The sequence below is a fragment of the Macrosteles quadrilineatus genome, unplaced genomic scaffold (genome assembly GCF_028750875.1).
Source record: "Macrosteles quadrilineatus isolate MER2022 unplaced genomic scaffold, UCM_ALF_1.0 Scaffold_2__2_contigs__length_208266976, whole genome shotgun sequence".
NCBI lineage: Eukaryota > Metazoa > Arthropoda > Insecta > Hemiptera > Cicadellidae > Macrosteles > Macrosteles quadrilineatus.
This window is the reverse complement of record NW_026542595.1, coordinates 196,162,188-196,184,135: the sequence shown is the minus strand read 5'-3', so window position 1 is coordinate 196,184,135 and position 21,948 is coordinate 196,162,188. Positions and strand designations below refer to the sequence as shown.

At 34.8% G+C, this 21,948-nt stretch overlaps 1 protein-coding gene across 3 annotated transcripts in view; it reads right to left on the bottom strand.

Annotated features, from left to right (window-relative positions):
- The window catches only part of LOC128984287 (lysosomal-trafficking regulator), an 88,520-nt gene that overhangs the window by 52,880 nt on the left and 13,692 nt on the right, over positions 1-21,948 (bottom strand). For all 3 annotated transcript variants that reach the window (XM_054403590.1, XM_054403591.1, XM_054403592.1), the window contains exons 4-14: positions 21,256-21,489; positions 12,998-15,170; positions 12,432-12,539; positions 11,224-11,390; positions 10,449-10,616; positions 8,149-8,288; positions 4,916-5,070; positions 4,282-4,391; positions 3,246-3,411; positions 2,139-2,351; positions 230-364 (exon numbers count right to left, since the gene is read on the bottom strand). In XM_054403590.1, coding sequence (XP_054259565.1) covers positions 230-364; positions 2,139-2,351; positions 3,246-3,411; positions 4,282-4,391; positions 4,916-5,070; positions 8,149-8,288; positions 10,449-10,616; positions 11,224-11,390; positions 12,432-12,539; positions 12,998-15,170; positions 21,256-21,489 — 3,769 coding nt within the window. The remainder of the gene's footprint in view (positions 1-229; positions 365-2,138; positions 2,352-3,245; positions 3,412-4,281; positions 4,392-4,915; positions 5,071-8,148; positions 8,289-10,448; positions 10,617-11,223; positions 11,391-12,431; positions 12,540-12,997; positions 15,171-21,255; positions 21,490-21,948) is intronic.

The following is a 21,948-nucleotide window of genomic DNA, read 5'->3' as shown; positions in this document are numbered from 1 at the left end:
CAGGAATTAAGAAAAGTTTTGAGGAATCTATAATTCAGGATTTACCACTGTGTGTAATTTTGGTAGATTTTTCACTCACCAAGCAGACATTAACACAGAGAAAATGGTTTTGTTATTTGTCACAAGTTGTCGAGAATATAATAAAATAATGATTATTTTAACTACAATGCAAGACTACAAGTTTTTTTTTTAATTTTGTATATTTAAAAAAAAATAAAATCCCACAAACCTGAAGTCACTTCCACCCAGACCTCCAGCACCATGACATCAAACCCGACCGACACGAGGTGAGACAGAGACGGAGGTAGTGGCTGAGGTGGAGGGGGAAGCTTCTGACTGCTGTCCGACGAGTGAAGGAGAGTGCCTGTGGAAATTACACATGTATTAACCAAATACTATAATATCATGTTTACAGTACTTTTAATGAAAGAAACAAGTTCTTATTAATATACCAATATTGCTTCTGATACAGTGAGGTGAACACCTCAGGTGGCGTTGGCATAGAACGTATGAACTCAAGCTTCGGTGTTTCATTGTCTCAAACAGAGAATATTTCCTGTTCATCAAAATTGAAGTATAATTCCCAGTTGGTTGGACAATCTGGTTAGAATTTTGCAACACATAGCTTTTTAAATTCAAAAACTGTAACCTTTATCACCAACAGGTTCATATTATCTGGACTTTCAGCAGGGTTTGGATTATGAACCCTAGTGTTATCTTAATATTATCTAAATAACAAGGGTAAAGAAATAAATCTTTTGGAAAATCCATTATTAAAAAATTATAAATAATAAACAACGGAAAGTAAATAAAAGAAACGTCTTATAACACTTAAAACATATATTTACACTTATACTGTTATTCACAAGACGGTAAATATACAAAAAAGTCGGTAAGTGGTGATCGATTTTGATTGGACACTCCAATCATCATCAGACCCAATAGACGAATTTCACCTATTGGGTCTGATGATGATTGGAGTGTCCAATCGAAATCGATCACCACTTACCATCTTTTTTGTATATTTACCGTCTTGTGAATAACAGTACAAGTGTAAATAAATATATGTTTTAAGTGTAATAAAACGTTTCTTTTATTTACTTTTCATAAATTTGATAACACGTACAATGCTGATCAAGAAGTTATTTATAATAAAGAACAAATGGTGTGTTTCTAGCCTATTGGTTAGCCTCTCAGACTTCAGTGCTTTTGGGACACGTTCAATTCCCGACACATCTACAAAACATATATGTTTGTATGAAAATATTGAAAATGGTGTATGTTACAATCTTTTTGCGTCAAACAATCCGTGTGTAGTTAGTAGAACTACAGCTATTTCATGCCCCTAGGGCACATCTTCAGGTTGTCAGAAGAACGTTAGATAAAAAGCGCATTCATCAACTCGTGACTGCTAGCGTGTGTCCAAGCATCAGCTGTTACTGTTACCCCCTCCCTCCAACTCCTTTATCAGGACCTGTTTTGTTTTGGTCTAATTGAATGGCAGTATTGTAAATGATGTTAAATCTTAGGGATGGACGAAACTGAATTTTTAGTTCGAGACAAGACGAGACGGGATATTTTATTTCTCATAAAATTTTGAGGCGGGATTTCCCTTTCTCATACATATTGGGAAATGCACGTTTACCATTTTAACCTGATTTTGTTACATTGTTAAATAGCTACTGTTTTTTGACAGATGACTGGTAAAATACAAAAATAATAATAATAGGCAAGAATATTTAAAACCTTAAAAAAACATCAGTATAAGAAAACAAATATTACTTAGAACTACCTTATTAAGAATAACTATTACGCATAGGAAACATGGTGATATCAGTTAGGATGTTAGGATATAGGCTAGTATAGCTTTTTAGTCTGAAACAGCATCTGACAACCTGAAGATGGGTCCTAGGGCCATGAAACAGCTGTAGTTGTACTAACTACACACAGAGCATTTGACGCAAAAAGGTAACATAAACCATTTTTATATTGCAATTTACGATCCAGAGGCTTACCCACCATGAAATATGTGTTTGATATGCTGGCCCTAAAAGCGTTTGATTGGATACTTATACAACAAATCCAATAAAAATACCATTGTTGTGGTCAAAAAACTACAAGTTGTTATAGTCACTTACTATTCTCTGTGTTCCAAGTATCAGACAAAGATGTGTCGGAGGTCATGATATCCGCAGCATCATAGGGGGGATCAGGGGATGTACAAGTTGGAGGGGAGGAGGGGTGGAGCTTCAGCCAGAAGGCAATAGAGAAGCCGTTGACCCACATGGACCAGCCTAGGTCTGTGTTAATGGGCAAAGCTACAGCACTGCATGACCATGATGAGTACAGACCTGAGTGAGAGAGATATCAACATGAGGAAAGGCCGAAACATTATCAGCTGACAACTGTCAGTCCTTATATTTATGTTACGTTAGAAGTTCAGTTTTGGTGGTTAGCCCATAAGAATAGTAAAAATGAGCTATTGAAAACATACTTTATGTCTGTGTGACGAACTATAGTTTTCCTCATGCCGCACCATTTATTGCATTAAAACTACCACTATACGTAAACTCTAAGCTACAAAAGAAATTCTCTAACTGTACAAGTTAGCTCCCAAAATTACTCCCACTTTTGTTTCTTCTTAATAAAATCAATTAGCTGTTTACTGAGGTATTAGCTATTGCATCTGTTACGATTGTGTTTGTGTATAGCCGTTCCATCTATATATACCAGCTGTAGCCAATTTTTTGTTAGAAAAGAACGTAGTTGTGTACCATAATTTCACCCAAAAAATGAAAAATGAAATGAATGAAATGAATTAGGGGTTTAAAGTTTATTGGCCAGTCACAGTGACTTAAACTCTATTTTCTACCTTATTTTTTTGTTTCTGGCCAAGTTGATAGGTCATAACAGTTGCTATAGCTCACAATAAGTAATTCCATTAGTTTTAATTGGTAAAAAACATTGTGTACTCAACAGAAATTAGTTATTTAGATCAGCACAATCTATCAGTGAATCACATCAACTACAATAATTTTGGTAAAAAACTGGCTACAAAAAATGGGGATGGAATGTCAAGTTGTATTAATAGTCAAAGGCACTATAAAATCAAAATCTATCAATAATCAAAAATCTTTGAGCAATTAATCTGAAATAATGAGAAGGCCTAGCATTTGTTTTTACTTTTGTTTCCCTCAAATCAAAGTTAGAACTTTTGTTAAAAAATATCAATTCCTAATACAAACCGGCCGCAACATGCTGCTGTCTCATGGTTACAGCAGTCTTCTCTGCAGGGGAAGCCTGAGAGTTGAGGTGCACCCTGTCTTGGCAGTCAATAGGAAACTTGAAGGCATAACTAGGCTGCACCTCACTGTTGGCTACAATCGACATCAGCGGAGGCAGCAAGCTCTCCTGAAAAGATTAAATTTTAGCTGCACAAAGATTTATAAGTTATAAAAGAAAACAAATATTTAGTATAAAACTAGAAAACCTCTGTTTTGCCTCATTTTGTATTCATGTATTTTTTTACTAAGAAAAATATTTCACTTTGTGCTCATCAGTTTTTATTTAATTATACTTATACTTTTTCTTTTTATACTTTTATCTATAATGATGGTAGGTATTTTCCAAACCACAATTGCTGTTAATGTCCATTGAAACTAACTTTTGTTTTCTATGAAAAACATTAAGTTGAGCTAAAATAAGAAGTATTTACAAGTATTCAAAATTATTGTAAATATTCTTTTGCGGTTGAAAAAAAGGATGCAAAAGGAAACTTCAGGAACAGTCAATTTCAGGATGGTCACAGTGACGTTCAAGATTCTACTGTCGCTCCGCAGGATTATTTACTTCTACAGTGGAAACCCAAAAAATACTTCTTGTCCATATAGCTTTATTTATTTTATTTTAGTTTGGGTTTATGTTTAACTATTTAAAAAAGTTGAAAGAATGTGTACTGTTGTATAAAAAACTATAAAAAGATAAGAGTAACTTGGAAACATCCAACAATCTTGTAACTAAAGAAACAAATGTGTATCAGCTGATCATAATGATTTTATAGTTTTTCTATTACAGGCATTTTGTAATTTGCAAAGTCAATTCCATATTTCAGGTATCCATCTCAGACGTAGTTATTGTCGTCAGCAACAATAGCAGCAGTAGACGCTTCTGTATTACAGTAAATAAACAATGTAGCTGAGTATTTACAGTTATTTATATCTATAACATGGCAGATATATTTTTAATAAGCAATTGGGTCTTAAGTATATAGCTGATATTTACCAGGGGTGGATTGTCCAGAGTGAAGAACCTGATGTACTGAGCCAACTCATGAGGTTCCAGCGCATGTCTGGCAAGAATACTGACCAGCTCTAGCACAGCACACTGGAGCTCTGAAAACAATGGTGAATCAGGCACAGGGCACAGAAGTGACAAAATACAATAATTTGAAGAAATTAGTTGAATCTTAAAATCTACCAAAACAATGGTTTTAAATCAAGATTGATCGGTTTGATTTGATAGTCGAATCTCCAATTTAGTTACACCCTACATTTGCCCATGCTGCTTCAGCCGTGAGTTTGTTCAAGGAGGTAAGCAAAATAGAATCTGAATAAGGATGTTCAAGCCCCTCAAAGATTTCTGGTTTTACAACCGGTTACAATCCTGTGTAGCAATAATTCTCTTTCTTTATCATAGCAAGTGAGAAAGTCTACTGCAGATGCTATTTTTTGATATTTTTTAGTGCTCAGAAAGAACTTTTGCCAGTTATTACATCATACCGCACAGTACAGAAAATATGAGCAAATTCATCGAAAAACTCTGAAATTGTTAAACATCTTTTTTTACTAACCACATTTTCAACGTATATAAGGGTGTCTACACGTTTTTTTCAGACAAGGACATTTTCCAAACTTACCTCGGTATTTTGTGTCAGACAACGACAGTATGTCAGAGAACTGTGACAGAAGTCTAGAAACCATCGCGTGTTGTATGAGAACGTGACAGTTCTCTCTGGACAATCGTTGTATGCAGTACACACAATCCACCAGCTGTGATTGACTGAGGGACTCACTGCAACAAAGGTAGAAAAATCAACAATAATTCATCAATTTCATTTCAAACCATTGAGAAAAAAACACTGGGGAAAGATGGAAAGTTGTGGTCTTAGTTGTGGAAAGCTTTCAAATCCTTAAATTAAGATGAATAGAGAGAACAAGATGGACTAAAGAGATATCAGTTGTAATATAGCAGTTAAGTCTGAGAATAGTCCTCCTCTTTATGAATTAGCACTTCAGCCGGGTCCGCGGAATTGGCTAACTCTGGAACTCGCTAACCCCATGTTAAACGCCCTATCTTCAAATTTGGTCGATGAGAGGAACTCGTTAACTTGTTCGGTTTCGGAATTGGCTAACTCCGGAACCCGCTAACCCGCTCTAGAGCCGGGTTAGCGAATTCCGTCCTCGCACGGAAGTCGCTAACTCGGTCCCTCGGCGGAACTCGCTAACTCCCAATCAGAAGCCTCTCGAGTCGTCCAATGGGAGCCAAGCACGAATATTTTTGGCCAGTGTTGCCGAAAGTGTAGTACCTATATCGTATTGGTACCATAATGTCGTATCCTACGATTGATTAGGAGTAAGAGCAACGTAGTCGATAAAATAAATATATTTAGAAGTGTGTTTAACATTATTCCTATGATTATTATTGTGGAAAATGCATTATAGTCTTACCATAGACTAACCAACATAAGTAAACTTTACATCCCATTGTAAACTTTGAAGCTCGTTTTTCGTGTCTAGTTCATGTCCGGTGACACTGATCGCTAGTGTCGACAAAATTGTGTTTTTATTATTTTATAGTTAACTTCATGATTTGTTCCTTACTAATTGGTTATATAACTAGGGGACGTGTTATTAGTTGTGATTAGAACGTTTTATTTGGTTAAACGAGGTTTTAAATTACTGAAAACAAGAAACGATTGTAAACAAAACACGACCTCTAAAGACAGTGCACCGGACAGAACTAACAATAAAACTGTCTTCAGCTGATCAATAAGGATGAGATACGTACTAATATAAGGGAGTATGTTTTATATGTGGGTTTCTTACTTAAATAGTTTAGTAGCTTATTGGTATGCAAAAAGATAAAAATGCATATTTAATTTGGATCTATTACATGTTATGAAATATCTATTTTCGTAGTCCGCCATTTGTTTCTTTTATTCGAATAAATACCATTTTGTAAATTTCTGCAAATAAAAATATTGAGTTCGTATTTTATATACTGGGCTTGTAACCTTGAATCATAAATCATAATAAAATTTACACGTTAAACGTCATTAAAGAATTACATTGTAGTGGTAATGTATTTTTTAATAGAGCTATTGAATTTAAATAAATATTTATCAATACATTATAAAGTGGTAGGCCTAATGTATTCATGGATTGCATTAAAAGTTAGTCTATGCATAAATACAACTTGTAAATTTCTTTTATCGTAGGCTATTAGTGTAGACCCGGGGTCATCCTCTTAATTTTGTTGAATTAAAATTAATTTTACGTCTTTCAGTAGGCCTACTTTTTAAAAGTCTGGAGTTTTTCTCTAGGCTGATTCTAAATGGACCCAGGCATTCTTGTTTGTTACAATTCTATGAATTGGTGGCCATAGCTAAAATTACTTAACCTTATCCAAAAAGCTATTGTCTATTGTGAAGCTCAGTACTGGGCAACGGTGAACCGAGCAATGGCTTGGTATAGTTTATATCGATTGTGAAAGCAATATAAAGGAAACCCAACACTCATATAAGGAAAATCCGTCAATTCGTTTATTAAGAATCGTGAATAAAAATTATCGTGTCACGTTTTATTATATGAATATTATATCTTCTACTATTTTTTACTAGTGGTGCTTAGGTGTACAATCTAAAAACGGTTTTATAACATGTAACATAAATCTGTTTTCCGTGTTTAAAAACTTGCGTGTATTTTAGCTTAGTTTCGTAGAGGTTTAATTATTTAGTACCAATTAAACTGAAATTTCAATATTTTTCATATTCTATTATTTTCTTTTATACTGATGGCATTTATATTTAAGAGCGAAATCATAAACATTTAACTGGCCATTGTACAGTTTAATAAAAAAAAACACTTTTTCATGATTTTTTAATTGTCTTTGAATTACTTTGGGCTAGTTATTTGTTAAAAGTGGAATTGATAACAAAAAAAATAACATTTACTGTATCTTTATTGACACTGACATTTTGAAATACGGCAGTGTACGATTATTTTGTCGTACAAGGTTGGCAACGCTCCGTGCAGTGGGCGCGGCCGGGTTAGCGACTTCCAGAGTTAGCGAATTCCGCCGCGAGACAAAATCGAGTTAGCGGGTTCCGGAGTTAGCCAATTCCTGACTGAGACGGTTAGCCAGTTCCAGAGTTAGCCAATTCCGACACACGACCGAGTTAGCGAGTTCCTGAGTTAGCCAATTCCTACGTCTCCTTCAGCCTTCTATTGGTTGTGGCCTCTGCTACAATCCTAGTTTTTTTTTTTTTTTTTTTTTTTTTTACTATGGCATTTCCTCTCCATGGCCTTCTTCTGGTATTGAAGAACATTCCTTCCGAAATGTGTTTGCCAACTTCCTCTAGCTTTAATACAACTTCCTTCTCAATCGAAGTCTGAGCTGTATGCTATTTTTCAGCTGTCAAAGATTATTTGTCAGTTCTGTTCTGTGTTCAAGGTCAGGTTTTGTAGCAATAGTCACTTTGTCAAGCAAGTCATTTGGCATGGAAGAAGCCGACAAGCAGACTGCAAGAGTTCATCAAGTGCACGAGACTCAGAGACAAACCCAGAGGTATATAAAAATAATTTGAAGTTAAAATCATTCCAAGGACTCTTTGAAGGGATATTTGATACCTTACATTTGACCACTTTGAGACAAGATAATACATAGATAGATAATACCTACTCTACTTTAACCAGTACCAGTTAAATATCCAGTTTCTTGCTCAAGAAAGTTTTCATCACCGTACAAACATAAAACCCCCATTTTCGAAGTTAGGACTAAAAATTCCATCTTGATCGAACCTTACTAAACAAAAACTCATTCAACAGGCAAAATTCATTTACATCAATGTTTTGATCCCTAACAACTCACCATTGAACAAAGGAGGATACCAGGTCAATGGCCAGCACGCAGAGTTCTGGGTGTGTTATCTGGGCAGTTCTGCGGTGATCCACAGACACTTTGCGACTTGCTGACAAACTCACCATTCCTGCACTGGTGTCCTCCTCGGCCTAACACACAAGACAACAATTATTACTATTGCACTTGATATTAATGTAATAATCCCCATCATGTTAAGCAAATTGTTACCAAAGTAAGATGGTCAAATTCAGGAATTCAGAATCTCTTATAGAACCTTAGTCCTAAACAACAAAGTTCCAAATCTAACATTACGAATCGAAAAATAATTTCAATAAAACACAATAAAGAATCCACTGTGAATAATTGAGTATCACAATTATTTACCTAAGTTAATTTAAAAACTCAAAATTGATCTTCAAAACTCTTCAAATTACAAGAGTGGAGAGCATCTCTTAATCGTAAATACTTCTCAAGACTAAATTAACAAACTTTTACTTACAACAAAAAACAAAAATACCCCTGCTGCAGCAAATCTGCCGACTAAGCGAATTTCCATTTGCCTGGATTGATTTTCAATTAATCTATTAAATTAAGATTTATGTTTAACGAGTACCTAGGTTAGCTGATATGGGGAAACTAATTAAGTGTCTTTTTTCTTTCTCTCTAAGTGGTCTTACCATGAGACCTACAGTAATAGCTACTTCCCTTTAGGGAAATTTGCTAAAAAACTGTTAAAACTGTAGTAACATGTGCTGCAACATGGGGGTCAAGCTAAAACCATTACACTTTTGCTTTGGGTTTACTAGTACTACTGCGAAAGACTTTTGGGTCTGCTCAATGGCTGAGCGATTTGAGTAACTGTCAACTCTTCCAGTATTCAACAACGTAGATCCTAATTTAGTCTCAACTCAATAGATTACATTAGTACGAGACTATCAAGAGTAATATATCTTATGAGACGCCTTATAAACATTATTTTATTCCTAAAAATTACATCAGAAGTGCGTACTTTTCCTTTTTTGAATCTATCATTTGATACGGTTTAATACTGTGGGGAAACTGCTCAGGAATTCAGGACATTTTACTGCTCCAAAAGAAGGTGATTAGAATTATGGCTGGAGTACATTTTAGGGAACATTGCAAACCACTTTTTAGGCAGCTTCAGATTTTAACCATCATAGACTTATATATTTTTGAAATCACAGTTTATATATTAAAAAACTCTCATCTATTAAAATTCAAAGACAAAATTCATAATTATTATACCCGAAACAAAACTAAAGCAGTGATTCAATATTGTTGCTTAACTAAATCGTTGGATAGCCATGTGGTGATATCTTTAAAAATTTACAATATCTTTGAGCCTATGATTAGAAAATATTCAATAATAAATCAATTTAAAAACAAACTCTATAATTGGTAACTAGATAACCCATTTTATACATTAGATGACTTTTTTAAAATTGGTGAAATCAAATTTTAACATAATGTAATCTTTGCACTTATTTTATTTTATTTTATTTTTTATTTTATTATTATTATTATTATTTATGTTATTACTATTATCTTTTAATATTAGTATATTGTATTTTACATGAGATTTTTAGAGGTATTTAAAATTTAGTTTCTTAAATGATTTACACAAATTTGTCTAACTTCTTTGATTGTTTGACAAAAAAAACTTAAACAAATTTTTGTTTGTATTTAATTACTGTTGTTGGAATTTAACTATTCCTAATTAATATTATTTCATTATTTTTTTCTTTTTTTCCCTTCATTTTAAGAAATTTACTAAGCTCTCAAATGTTTTTATGTTTTATTAATAGATAGCGTAAAAGAAAAAAAAGTTAAGTTAATTTATCATTTTAATTTTTACTAGATACTTAATCCTATACTATTGTAGATGTGTAGTATGTATGTATATGACGTAGGCCTATACATAGGCTGATGTGTTGACTTTGTCAATGATTTGTAAAAATCAAAAAGACAAATAAATGATATGATTTGATTTGATTTGATTTTGATTTCAATCAGTTAACCTATTTAAGACAGAGGGCGGGCAAAATAAACAGGAGACGATTATGATGGAACCGAAACAGGTTTAATTGAACCCGAATAATTGAACTTAATTCTTATTCAAATAAGTGATTGCTACATTTTACTTTATGTGTCCGCCAAAAACCTCTTTATTCTAATTTGTAATTTTGGGAAACAAGACGAGACAGAAACTAGATATAAAAAAGACTTGATGAAATTAATAAACCATAGTGCTTAAAAGAGTTGATACAATATAATGGTTCAGTCAATACCTGTTCACTGAGTTGATCCCTGATCTCAATGTCCGCCTCGTAACCCTCATCGGCTGTCAGTTCCGGACTTGAGTCGTACTCAGACACAGTGTCCTCAAACTTCACACAACTTGTTGACGACACCAACGTCATCACTGTGTCATTCCCTTCCCATGATAGGCCACCCACCTAGAATTTCAATAAATCAGGAAAAATGCTCACTAAAGGTTTTTTGTGGGGAATTAGGGTATTTTAAGGCTTATAGCAAGTACTGTATATTCCAGTAATTTAGAGTTTACGCTTGGCAATAAACACAGTTTTATTATAAGCAACTTAATGCTGCAACATTAGTTTGTTACACTTTCATTCATTCATTCATTCGGTTTGTAGGATGCAAAAGCTGCACTTATTGTGATAATTGGTAAATACAGAATTCTTTTTGTTAGTTGGTAGTTTTACAGGTTTTTTCTGATTCTCATTCTAGGTTGAACTACAACTAACTAAGTCAGCGAAAATCCTCCTACATTGAAAAAAACATAATCATAAAGAAACTTCCAAAACAACCTGAAGAATGAAACAGGAAATAAACTAAAACAAAAACTAGTGGATTGGCTGTTAGAACAACCCATCTATTTTATGAAAGATTTTTGGACCGACTAAAAAATTTACCTCAGTAAAGCAAGAACTAACTGTATTTATTACACCATTGCATTTTTTTAGAAACCACAAATATATTTGTCTGTTGTTTACTGTCTGGGGAGGTTTTTTTTTTTCAACTATGCAAGAAATAGTTTACCTTTGGCATTTTATGAGTTGGCAGCACAAGTCTTGAGCTAGGTTGAGCAAGACTGGCTCTGTACAAAACATCACACACTTGTCTAATGGTGACAGACCCACTAGCTACAGCAGCCATTAACATAGGTTGTAACTGCCGCACCAGTACTTCACAAGGCATAAACGTTTCTAGAACAAACAGAAGAGACGATATAAATAGGTTACATACCTTACGTCGTCAATCCTAAAATTAGTCTATGGCAACTAATTTCGAAACATCAAGGTTTCATTGTCGAGCCTCTTGCCTCTTAAAAATATTGGGACATCTTGTCTTCGTCATTACACATAGTACATTTAACATATAAACACGAACAGGGACAAAAACTATTTACAAAAATGAATGCGCGGTCGGCCATAAGTACCGCGGTGACGGACACGATGACTACAAAACAGATGAAATACAAAACAGGATGAATAAAACAGAAGAGACTAAATTTACTGAATGATAGATGTGAGAAGAGTAGGAGAGAATTATAGGGGAATGGAGTTGATGATGATTGGGAAGAAAACTGTGACGGACTAGAAGGATTAATGAGATGAAGTGGGATTTGGAGAATCAGAATAGAGGAGTGATGGAAGATGTTGGAAGAAAATAAATTATGAATAGGAGAAGACAGTGAGACCTAATTTACACAAAATGAGGAATAACCAATTTTAAAAGATTGTTTGTACGTATCTGATGCACAAAGCTTGCCTGCGAACTTGAAAGTCAAGAGGCTTATACACAAAAAAGTCACAGCACAAAAACTTTGTTCAGGAACAGAACTTCAAAGTACATCTCCTTTTTCTGTCTACTCTCTGAAGAAATCTTACACCAAAACAGAATACCAATTTGATGTTTTATTTGCTCGTATTTACACCAGTGTCATTTTTGTAAAAAAGTAAAGTCAAACACTTTCAAGGGAAAGCGTGCCAAAACCATTAAATGTTTAGCGGATGTGCCGGGAATTGAACCCGTCCCTACCGCACCAAAATCCGAGACACATCCACTAGGCTAGCAACACACCCAATAGTGCTTATAGTTGATACCTATAAGTCTGCGGATCCTAATTTTCTGTTGTTAGTTCTGAACTTTATTGCTTTGCAAAATAATTCCTTTCCAAGGTGTTTTGTTGGATTTTTACCGCTAATTAGTGTTTTTTTTTTTTTTTTACATAATTTAGCACAAACCTGGATTGTCTGCAGCTGGGGGACACACCAGGCATATGACCAGCAGAGGCTCGGCCAGCTTCAGGTGCAACTGACTGACACTGGTCTCCTTGTCTTTCATTGGCTCTTCTGTCAACATAAATGAAAGGGTAAGATTTGTGAATTTAACCTTGTTTGTAATAGATCTTGAAACTGAAAAAAAATCTTTGGTAATTTAGAGAAAATCCCTTACTAGTCTTAAGTATTATGACTAATCAAACATCATTGTCAATGTTAATGTGGAAAAATGTATTATGCTTTCTAATTAGATTATTTTGAAATTGAAAAGTTTATTAAAATATATATGGTAAAATCATCTCATAAATTCCCTGTTAAAGGGTCTCTAAAACGTCCATTTTTTCTTACAGTTTAAAGGCGACATGAAAGTGACAATCCTGAAAAGGTGTCTAATAATACTGTATTGTTTAAAATAATTACATCCACGAATAACTATTACTTTTGCTTTTCAAGAGTACATGGACATTGGACAACTTGTCCAAATTAAAACAGTAAGTGAAAAATTCCATACGTAGAAAACTTGTACTAACCTTTGATGAAGGTAGACTTGGTGATTTTCTGTAGAACTGTCACCAACAAGCTGTGTGCCAATACTGTGGTTGTACGTTCGTGTATGGATTGTCTGACTTGAGGACTGTACAGGCTGAGATTGGCCAATGTCTTCCACAGAGACGTAAGTGACACCAGTAGTTGTCCGTATTGTTGGTAGCAATGAGTGGAACTGAACCGCAATGTATCATCGCAACAAGTAATACTGTCATCTTCCACGTCAGCTTCCTTCTCTAAATCGTCCCTGTGCATCGACAGACATTTCGTTGAGCTCCACCGGATCTCTTCCAGCAGAAAATCAAATTCAGTTACATTTACTGACGATTTGAGAAAGGAATCTTTGGCATCGTTGTTTTCTGATGGTTTCTGTTCAGATTTCCAGATCTGAGTGATTATCACAATCTCTATAATGGAGCAACACAGCTTCATTGCATCTTTATCCTGCAGCATTTCCATTATGTGAGCCGTCGCTTTCTGGTCGATGAATTGCTCTACGATTCTCGCTCGTCTCAAGAGATTTGTAAATACTGAGAGACAAGTGATGATTAGGAATTTGTCAATTTCGGAATGATACTCGCTGAAGCGTTCACGAGCTTTGAGAAAAACAGGGTAAAATACTGAAAAAAGAATTTCTTGCTTGACAGCAAGTTTACAACTAGGAATGATTCTCAACAGGTGGGAGCCGACTAGGAATGTTAGCTTGGAATCAGAAGACAGCAAGAGATCTTTGAACAGAGATAAACAGCTCCATTTCGGCTGCTTGCCTTCAGGAACAGGAGCAACTGGGGAGGATTGAAAGTCACTTGAAGAACATTTTGAAGATTCGTCAAAATATTCAACGTAAGACTCTCTTGCACACAGTTCACAATTTGTGCTTTCTTCAAAAGCACCCATCTGTTTGTAAAATGTTCTTTCTAATAAAATCAACCCACAGTTTCTGATTCTTTGGTCAGTGCATGACAGTAACCTGATGATTTTCTTCAGGAGGAACAAAGCTGGGAAACAACAACATGTACCACAAGACGTCATCAGCTGCAAGGTGCGAATGACAATATCTCTATCTACGTTGTCTGACAGGAATTTAGTAAGAGTCATAAACAGAGAAGCAATACTACAATTCTGTTGAGTCGATGGAGATAAAACGGATCTTACGTAAACACAACCAAAAATGTTATCATGGTGATGCATGAGAGCTTTGGAAAGACACAGTTTGTGCCTACTTCGTTTGCACTGCCGAGCGTGAACGATTTTTGTTCTTGTCTTTTTCAAAGCGGTGATAAGCTGGCCAACCAGGAGAATAATTTTCTTTGCTCTCTCAGTGCACTTCCTTTGGCTGACTTGAGAGAAACTCAATATCACAGTTACAGTTTTATCAATTAACCTTCCATTCAAACTGTTCCCGAATTGGTGAAACAAATTGAGAAACTGATCCAGTCTCTCGGCTGAACTGTTCTGTATCAGCAAACAATGGACTGCAGTGATTACACCAAAGATCACACTAAAAATATACTCATTTGTCATCTGAGCTTCATCAGTATCTTTAATTTCTTTCACCACATCAGCAGAATGTTTCCTCAGAATATCTTCTGCAAGTCTCAGCATAACTGGGAGTACTCCTTTTTGAAGAGCGGAAAGAGTCATTTCTGGATGAACCAAAACCTTATCCAAAGACGACAAAAGCAGTCTAGAAAGAAAACATTTCAGTTGTGAAATTCTTTTTGACGGCACATCCGATCCAAACTGCAGGGAACAAAGCGTTTCCAAACTAAAATTCAGAGTTTGAAGACAAACTGATTGGTGGTTGCTGCTGATTTGCTGACTGACGTTTTCTGACTTGACTAATGCGCTGAGAAGTTCTGTCAGTAGCATTTTAAACTCAAAACTGTTTATCGTTTGCTTCATAACGTCTTGGATTCGAACATCACAGAAGTCTTCTGGGGTTTGTTTCGTAGATGACTTCCTGTTGTGGACAGGCTTGATGGTGATGTTCTCCATGGGTGGTTCGTCATCGCTTCTCACCACAGTGGTAAAGTAGTCAAAGTCCATTGGGTTGAGACGTATCTTGAGAGCGGATCTGATCTGATGAGCCTCGCTAGACTCTGCATCTTCTGACTCACTACTCTCCTCATCCTTACCAAGCTCTGGAGCCGTCACCTAACAGACCAACAAGTAATCAAACAAACTTAATACTTTTGAAAACTCTCTCTCTCTTTTTAGCCCTATTCCATTTATTATTTCATCTATGATTAATAAAATGCTACAGTAAAATAGATTCAGTAAATTTGTGTCATCAATGCTACATCAAGAATAAATTTACTGTAAAGCCAGGTGTTAATTTATTTTATCAAATAGAGAAATTCATCACAAAATCCATAGTCTTACATCACATTAAACTTAATATTTTTAAAGGGGGATTTTATCTTGGAAGAATTAGACCTCTTTCCTTGGGTTGGTTACATGTGTGAAACAATTTTTATTTTTTATTTTTATTTTTTTTTAATAGGCCTACTACTTTAACTTTGACTTTTTTTAACTCGTTCGAGAAATCATAGTTTTGAACCAATTATATGTTAAAATCAAAATTAAGAAAAAAATGTTTTCTAAATAAAAATTATTTTGTTCGCTGACAAACTTAATTAATATACAAGGGTTATCTATAAAAGGTCTCCATTGAGCCCGCAAGGTAGTACAAATCTAAGACAAACGTCGACTTCTTACTTCATTCACTACCCTTCTAGCTGATTCACATCCCAATAGTATTAAAAGTCGTTGAGAAAGAAAATTGACGCTCCCGTCAAGTATAAATCACGTTTTGTAGTATCAAGGAAGGGGGTAAAATCCCTGGTTATTACTGTTGCTGCTTGGCAGATGTATGTCCAGAAAAATGGTTCTACGTAGAAAATGTGCATTAGTGGCTTGGGGAGTGTGTAGGGAGCGTTTCATAAACTCCAAATTTCACAAACTCCAACGCTTAAAATATTAAATAAACAGAGTGGTTCATAACCTCCAAATTTCATAAGCTCCAAATCTATAACATTCAAATAATCACTGTTTCACAATGTCCAAGTTTCACAAACTCCAACGTTTAAATATTAAATAAACAGAGCGGTTCATAATGTCCAAATTTCATAACCTCCAACGGTACAGTCTGGGCCAGAAGTCTCTCTAGTGGTTGCCACAGTCAGATAGCAGGCACCGTTCGCCAGCGCTCAACTACTGATTATACGTACATTTTAATGATTGAAGAACACTCAGATGTGTGACTCAAATATGTGTTAGCACACAATGTGCAAATCAAATTTACATTTTAGCGAATTTCCCCTATAGGGAATAAGCTATTACCGTAGTACTCATGGTAAGACCTGGTCCCGGGACCGATTTACTTGTTCGTTTTGAGGTCCCTAGAGACCAAAAACACAATCAGTTATATATATATATTTATATGTGTGTCCGTTAGCGCGATAACTCGAGCAAAAATCATCCGATTTTGATGAAATTTGGTATAAACGTGTAAACCTACGTTTATTCGAACGAGCTCGCGAACCAGCATGATCGGACTATGGGAACTCTTAAGAATATATACTTATACTCTTAAGAAAGCAATTACGGAGCAACAATGATACTTCGTGTTACACCGCTACAACAGTAGAACGTGTAGCGCCTACATACCGAACCACGGCAACCTCTGCAGCGACTTCTGACAGAGACTGTACCGTTGGAGCTTATGAAACTTGGAGGTTATGAACCGCTCTGTTTATTTGATATTTAAACGTTGGAGTTTGTGAAATTTGGACATTGTGAATCGGTGATTATTTGAAAGTTATAGTTTTGGAGTTTATGAAATTTGGAGGTTATGAAACGCACTGTTTATTTAATATTTTAGACGTTGGAGTTTGTGAAATTTGGACATTATGAACCTCACCCAGTGTGTATAAGCCCGTACACATTTAAGTACCGAGGCCAGAAGCGGATATTCACCAGTTTTTCTTTAGTATGAAATGAAAATTGTTTATTTGAAATGAAAATCGTTTATTTTTTCCGAAGTTAGGGCCACATGGCCCTTTTTGACACTTAACCTGACATTAAAAAAACTAACAAAATAATATTACATTGGGATAACTAACAGTTTCCATCATCTCAGTGATTGATTTTTAAATCTTTGCTTGCAGATCAGTATGTTTCAGTCCGAAGTCTTTGATAGTCTTATAGAAACGTTCCCTATTAGTTTGATAATCCCTCCCATTCATTCATCCTACCAGTTTGATAATCTCTCCGATTCATTTATATCATGAGAAATTCCTAGTACTTTGGGCAAACGTGACTGATCGAGCAAGTCGGACAACACTATCGAAAACACCATTAAGTTATCGTTTAAGTAAATTCCCCCACTTGCACACACATTCTAAGTCAAAATACTTTGCTCCATTCACTTCCGTCAACTGGCGATGGACTTTAACAGCGGTTAATGACTGGGACCACAGATATTCAATCACAGAACGTAATTTATACTAGGGAGCATCAATGCTCTTTCACCTTTTTTAATAGTAAGGCCAGGCTAATCACCCCAATGGGAACTAGAGTAGTATTGAACGAAGTATGAAACCAGGAACTATTATTTTCCTGTCAAAATTTAAATTAAAGCACCCCGCTTTACAGTACAACTATTTATTAAATAATGTATTTGTTAAATGCCTGCTTTTAAATTCTCCGGCTATAGACTGAATAGCTTTTTACAGATAAGGGACTTTTGAGTTAGTATTTTTCCTCTGACTTTGTTACTCATATAGACACAGAGATAGGATTGTCCGTCATAGATACAGTTGACACAATATTATTACATTCACTGTATCACCAACTAACTATTGCACATTTCAACTTGGGTATTCTTAGATGATTTAATGCTAAGGTAAAAAATGTTACAAATGTTTATAAAAACCTATTATTTTAGTTGCAATTTTTTTACATTATCTTGAAGCTCATTGAAAGAATTTTAATAAAAGGGTTTAAATAAGGTCATAAACAAGTCTATAAACTTCTACCTAAAACTTAGAAGAAATAAAAACTGAATATAACATATCTTTTGATTTTCATATGTTTTACTAGCAAATCAGTTGAGGCTTTGCTCACGAAAATTACAAAGTTAAATGTTCAACCTGAGTAGGGCCTACACTTCTTGAATTTTAATTCGTTTAACTATAAAAAATCTGTTGGTTTATGCAGTAAAACACTTTTTTGTCATACTGCAGCAAAAACAGCCGTTTTAATGCATGCGGGTATAAAGTAGCATTTTTACTCTCTAGGGAGTAAAAGTATTTTTTTATCCCTAGGGAATAAAATTCAGCCGTTGTTAACAATTTGTAAATTTTGATTGTGGTAATTCTATCAATCGAAATTATTTATCGATTGATTTATTAGGTAAGGTGTAAGCCTACTATTGTCAATCGCTCGACATATTGATGGTATAATGTACACAATCGTTATAGACAAAATGATTGAATCACTTACTATACAGCTGCTTATTTGCATTAGTAGAATTTCAAACAAGCTGGAAGTCGTTTTGAGAGATTATTTTTAACATAAAAATTATTTCGTTCTCTAGCTTAGTTTGTTAATTAATGATGCAATATGACGAAAAATATAGTTCACTACATGGGCAAAATGTGTCCTCACTCATTTTTCGACCTCGGTTTCGCGTCAATCGTAAAACTTGACCTCGGGTCAAAATGAGTCACTTTAGGCCCTAGTGATGAAATATACTATTTCAAGCCACAAACATAATGTAAATATTTTCATTGTATGTAATAAAATATAACCAGCTGTTCCCTTAATTTAATAAAACTATTTATCTGTTCAGATGTAAACAAATCTTTTCTACATAAGGATAGAATGGTAACTTTGTAAGCCACTGGGGCAGAGCCCTGATGGGATTTCTTGAAAACGCTTCTCATTGGTTGATTGGAACCTCCTTGCCAATCCCTGAGTTGTTATGGCTTGTAGTTTTTTAGATATAGGGATCAGTGAGGGGTAGTTGACTTTTATAAGTATAGAAGATTAAAAAGATCAACTAAATATAAATAAACACCAAGCATATCTCCTTGATTCATATTAATCAGCCTGGTGTAAAACACACTCATATGTAAAAAACAGTTGGTGAATACAGAATGCAAACCCCCATTTGGAAACCAATATTATTTTGGGGCTTTTATAATTTTATTGCACCTATCTATAGTTTTTTTTTTTTTTTTTTTTTTTTTGCTTGTGATTATTTATTCAAGTTCAGTAGGCCTCAATAAATTTTACCATGCAAACCCCTTTTCTATTACAGCATAAGTGTTTGGCATTTGTGGTCCTTATTTGTAATGTTATCAGTTTGAGATAAGCAGAATCCATAGTTTAACTTGGTAGGCAGTCCAGTATACAAGCTACTGTTAAATACGATGTTTGCTAGCTTACAGAGTGGTCAGATAAATTTATGTCCTCTGTATCCTTTAAACCCACTAAAATTATTTAAATCCCAATAATTTATTCTTACTTTTAAAAGTTTATGTACAGTTAAAAAGCCGGTTTATGCAGTTTAGTTGTTGAGTTAATGTGTTCAGGTATTTGATTATGATTTAAAGACAAAACATTTTTCAGTAAAGATTACATGCAAAATATACCTGAATCAGTACTCTGTTTAAGATAAACTGTTTTTAATGTAAATGTATTCATGTTGTTAAGGCCCGGTTTCCCCAAAATGGTGTAAACTACATTATAATAAACTAGTTTATTTTTAAACTCCGCTTAAAATGTGTGTTCGGTTTCTCCAACATTTTACTGGCTTCGTTTAAGATAAACGGCAATTCGAGCGGTTGGCAATCCTGAATGTGTATTTGTAAGGAATCTTCGGTGGGCTTTGGGCTAGTGTTTCCTACAACCACCACAACGCTGCGCTACAACTCAGTAGAACAGCAAAGTGCGAATGCAGCTAGAATAGCATCACTGTTTAAGGTTATGTTATCAAGTTATTGTCAAATTCAGATTCATTCCATTTATTGAAATGGTCAATTCTGTCCCTTATTTTAGTAGACCCTCTTGTTCTAGGTACTAAAGTGTCATAATCTTCATCTTCGAAAATGTCTATTAAACTCTTCCGTTTCAGTTAAGGGTCAAATACTGCAATTAACAGTAGCCTAACTTGAAATAAAATCAAATGTACAAAAAAACTCAATAAAAACAATAAATTATAAATAAAACTTAACTTATAAGCTAGCCCTAAACCAAGCCTATTTTCGTCCAAATGAATTTTTAGTTGCTTCAATTATTATTGTTTTAACACCTACTTTTGATTTTGATTTGAGGTTATGTTACTGTTGTAATTTACTCATTTGAACTCAGTTTATTTTATCCCCAGTAGTTAAACCAAGTCGAGAGGTGGTTTAGTTTGAACTTAGATTAATACCTAGTTTAAATTTGGGGAAACACAAATCAAAGTTAAACTACGTTTAAATCGCCGTTTAACTTAAAACTAAGTTTAAATGAGTTGGGGAAACCGGGCCTAAAGGATTATTGTTGACATTTTCATGTAATGAATGGTAATTGAACTAGTTGTTGCCAACTTTCACATTATTTCTGTGGCACATTTGCACCCCAAGCACTAATGTATCATGTGACACCTGATTTTCCCTATTCACTATTATAGCTCAAATGCTCAAACAGTGTGGTCATTATCATGTGTTGAGTGGACAGTATTGATTGATATTGTAATCTGTTATTGTTTTTTCATCTTTTTCCTGTTTCCCTCTTTAAAATTGGACTGCTCTGTACATTTGTTGTTTTTAGCACTGTGCTTCGGAGCTGCCTTGGTTTTTAACTAATCATTTTCTATGTTCTTTCCTAACTGGGTATGGGATCAGATACCATCTTAAAACGTGGAACATTCCTTTTACTAATCACAGATCGAAAATGTAAACACCTCCAAAATTATTAGTAACCAAGTAAAATTTGAGAACAAAACACATCCCGTTCATCTCTGTTAAAACTAAGTTGGCGTAAACTTTTAGATACTGAACTAGACATCCTATCTGTGACATTCAAGTAACAATGAGTCGTACTTTAGTTTTGAAAAAATAGTCAACACAAATCAAGAATATACATAGCACACACTCTGTCGGTGGTTCAATTTTTATTCTAAGGCTGACTACAATTTTAAAATAGGATTGTCTACTAAGTCTACTTCTTTCAACAGTTTACAACTCACAGCTCTTGGTACTCGGAAGCTGTTTTTGCGAGGAGGAGTCGCCTCGGAATGACTGAAGGAGCGACTCTTGCGTCGCAGAGGTTGCGGACGACACACAACCTCCCCATCCTCCCCTCCCCCCACTCTAAGGGAAAGGTAGGGGTTGTGTAGGTCAGCTTCCCCCTCCACATCCTCCCCTCCCACGGTGTACAGGGAGATCAACAAACTGGTCAGCTCCCGGCTGCAGGACACCTCCTGCAACAACGAACATCAAAGAATTTATACCCAAATGATTACCAAACTATACACCTATTTAATGGAGGATGGATGTAGAAGAATATTTTGGTGACCTATTCAGCTTTTAATGACCAAGACAAGCTGTTTTTAGGAGGGAAAATTATTCAAAGCCCAGAATTTATTATTGAGGAATCCAGTATTAAATTACCAATAAGCTTAAGAACTTTTCTAAGTTTTGAACCGACAATTTAATTTCAGCACTAATGGTACAAAAATATAACATGCTAATTGCTAATTATGGTGTCCGTAGTGGTGACTCACATAATAACAAATGTTTTAACGAATAGTGGACACACAATATTTTGGTGATACAAAAATCTAACAGGCAGAGTGTGTTAACATTCTTAAAAAGTGTAGCGGACTAATGGTTAAAAGGTTTTCTTTTGGTGATGAAAATCGCTCCAACAATCATAGTTT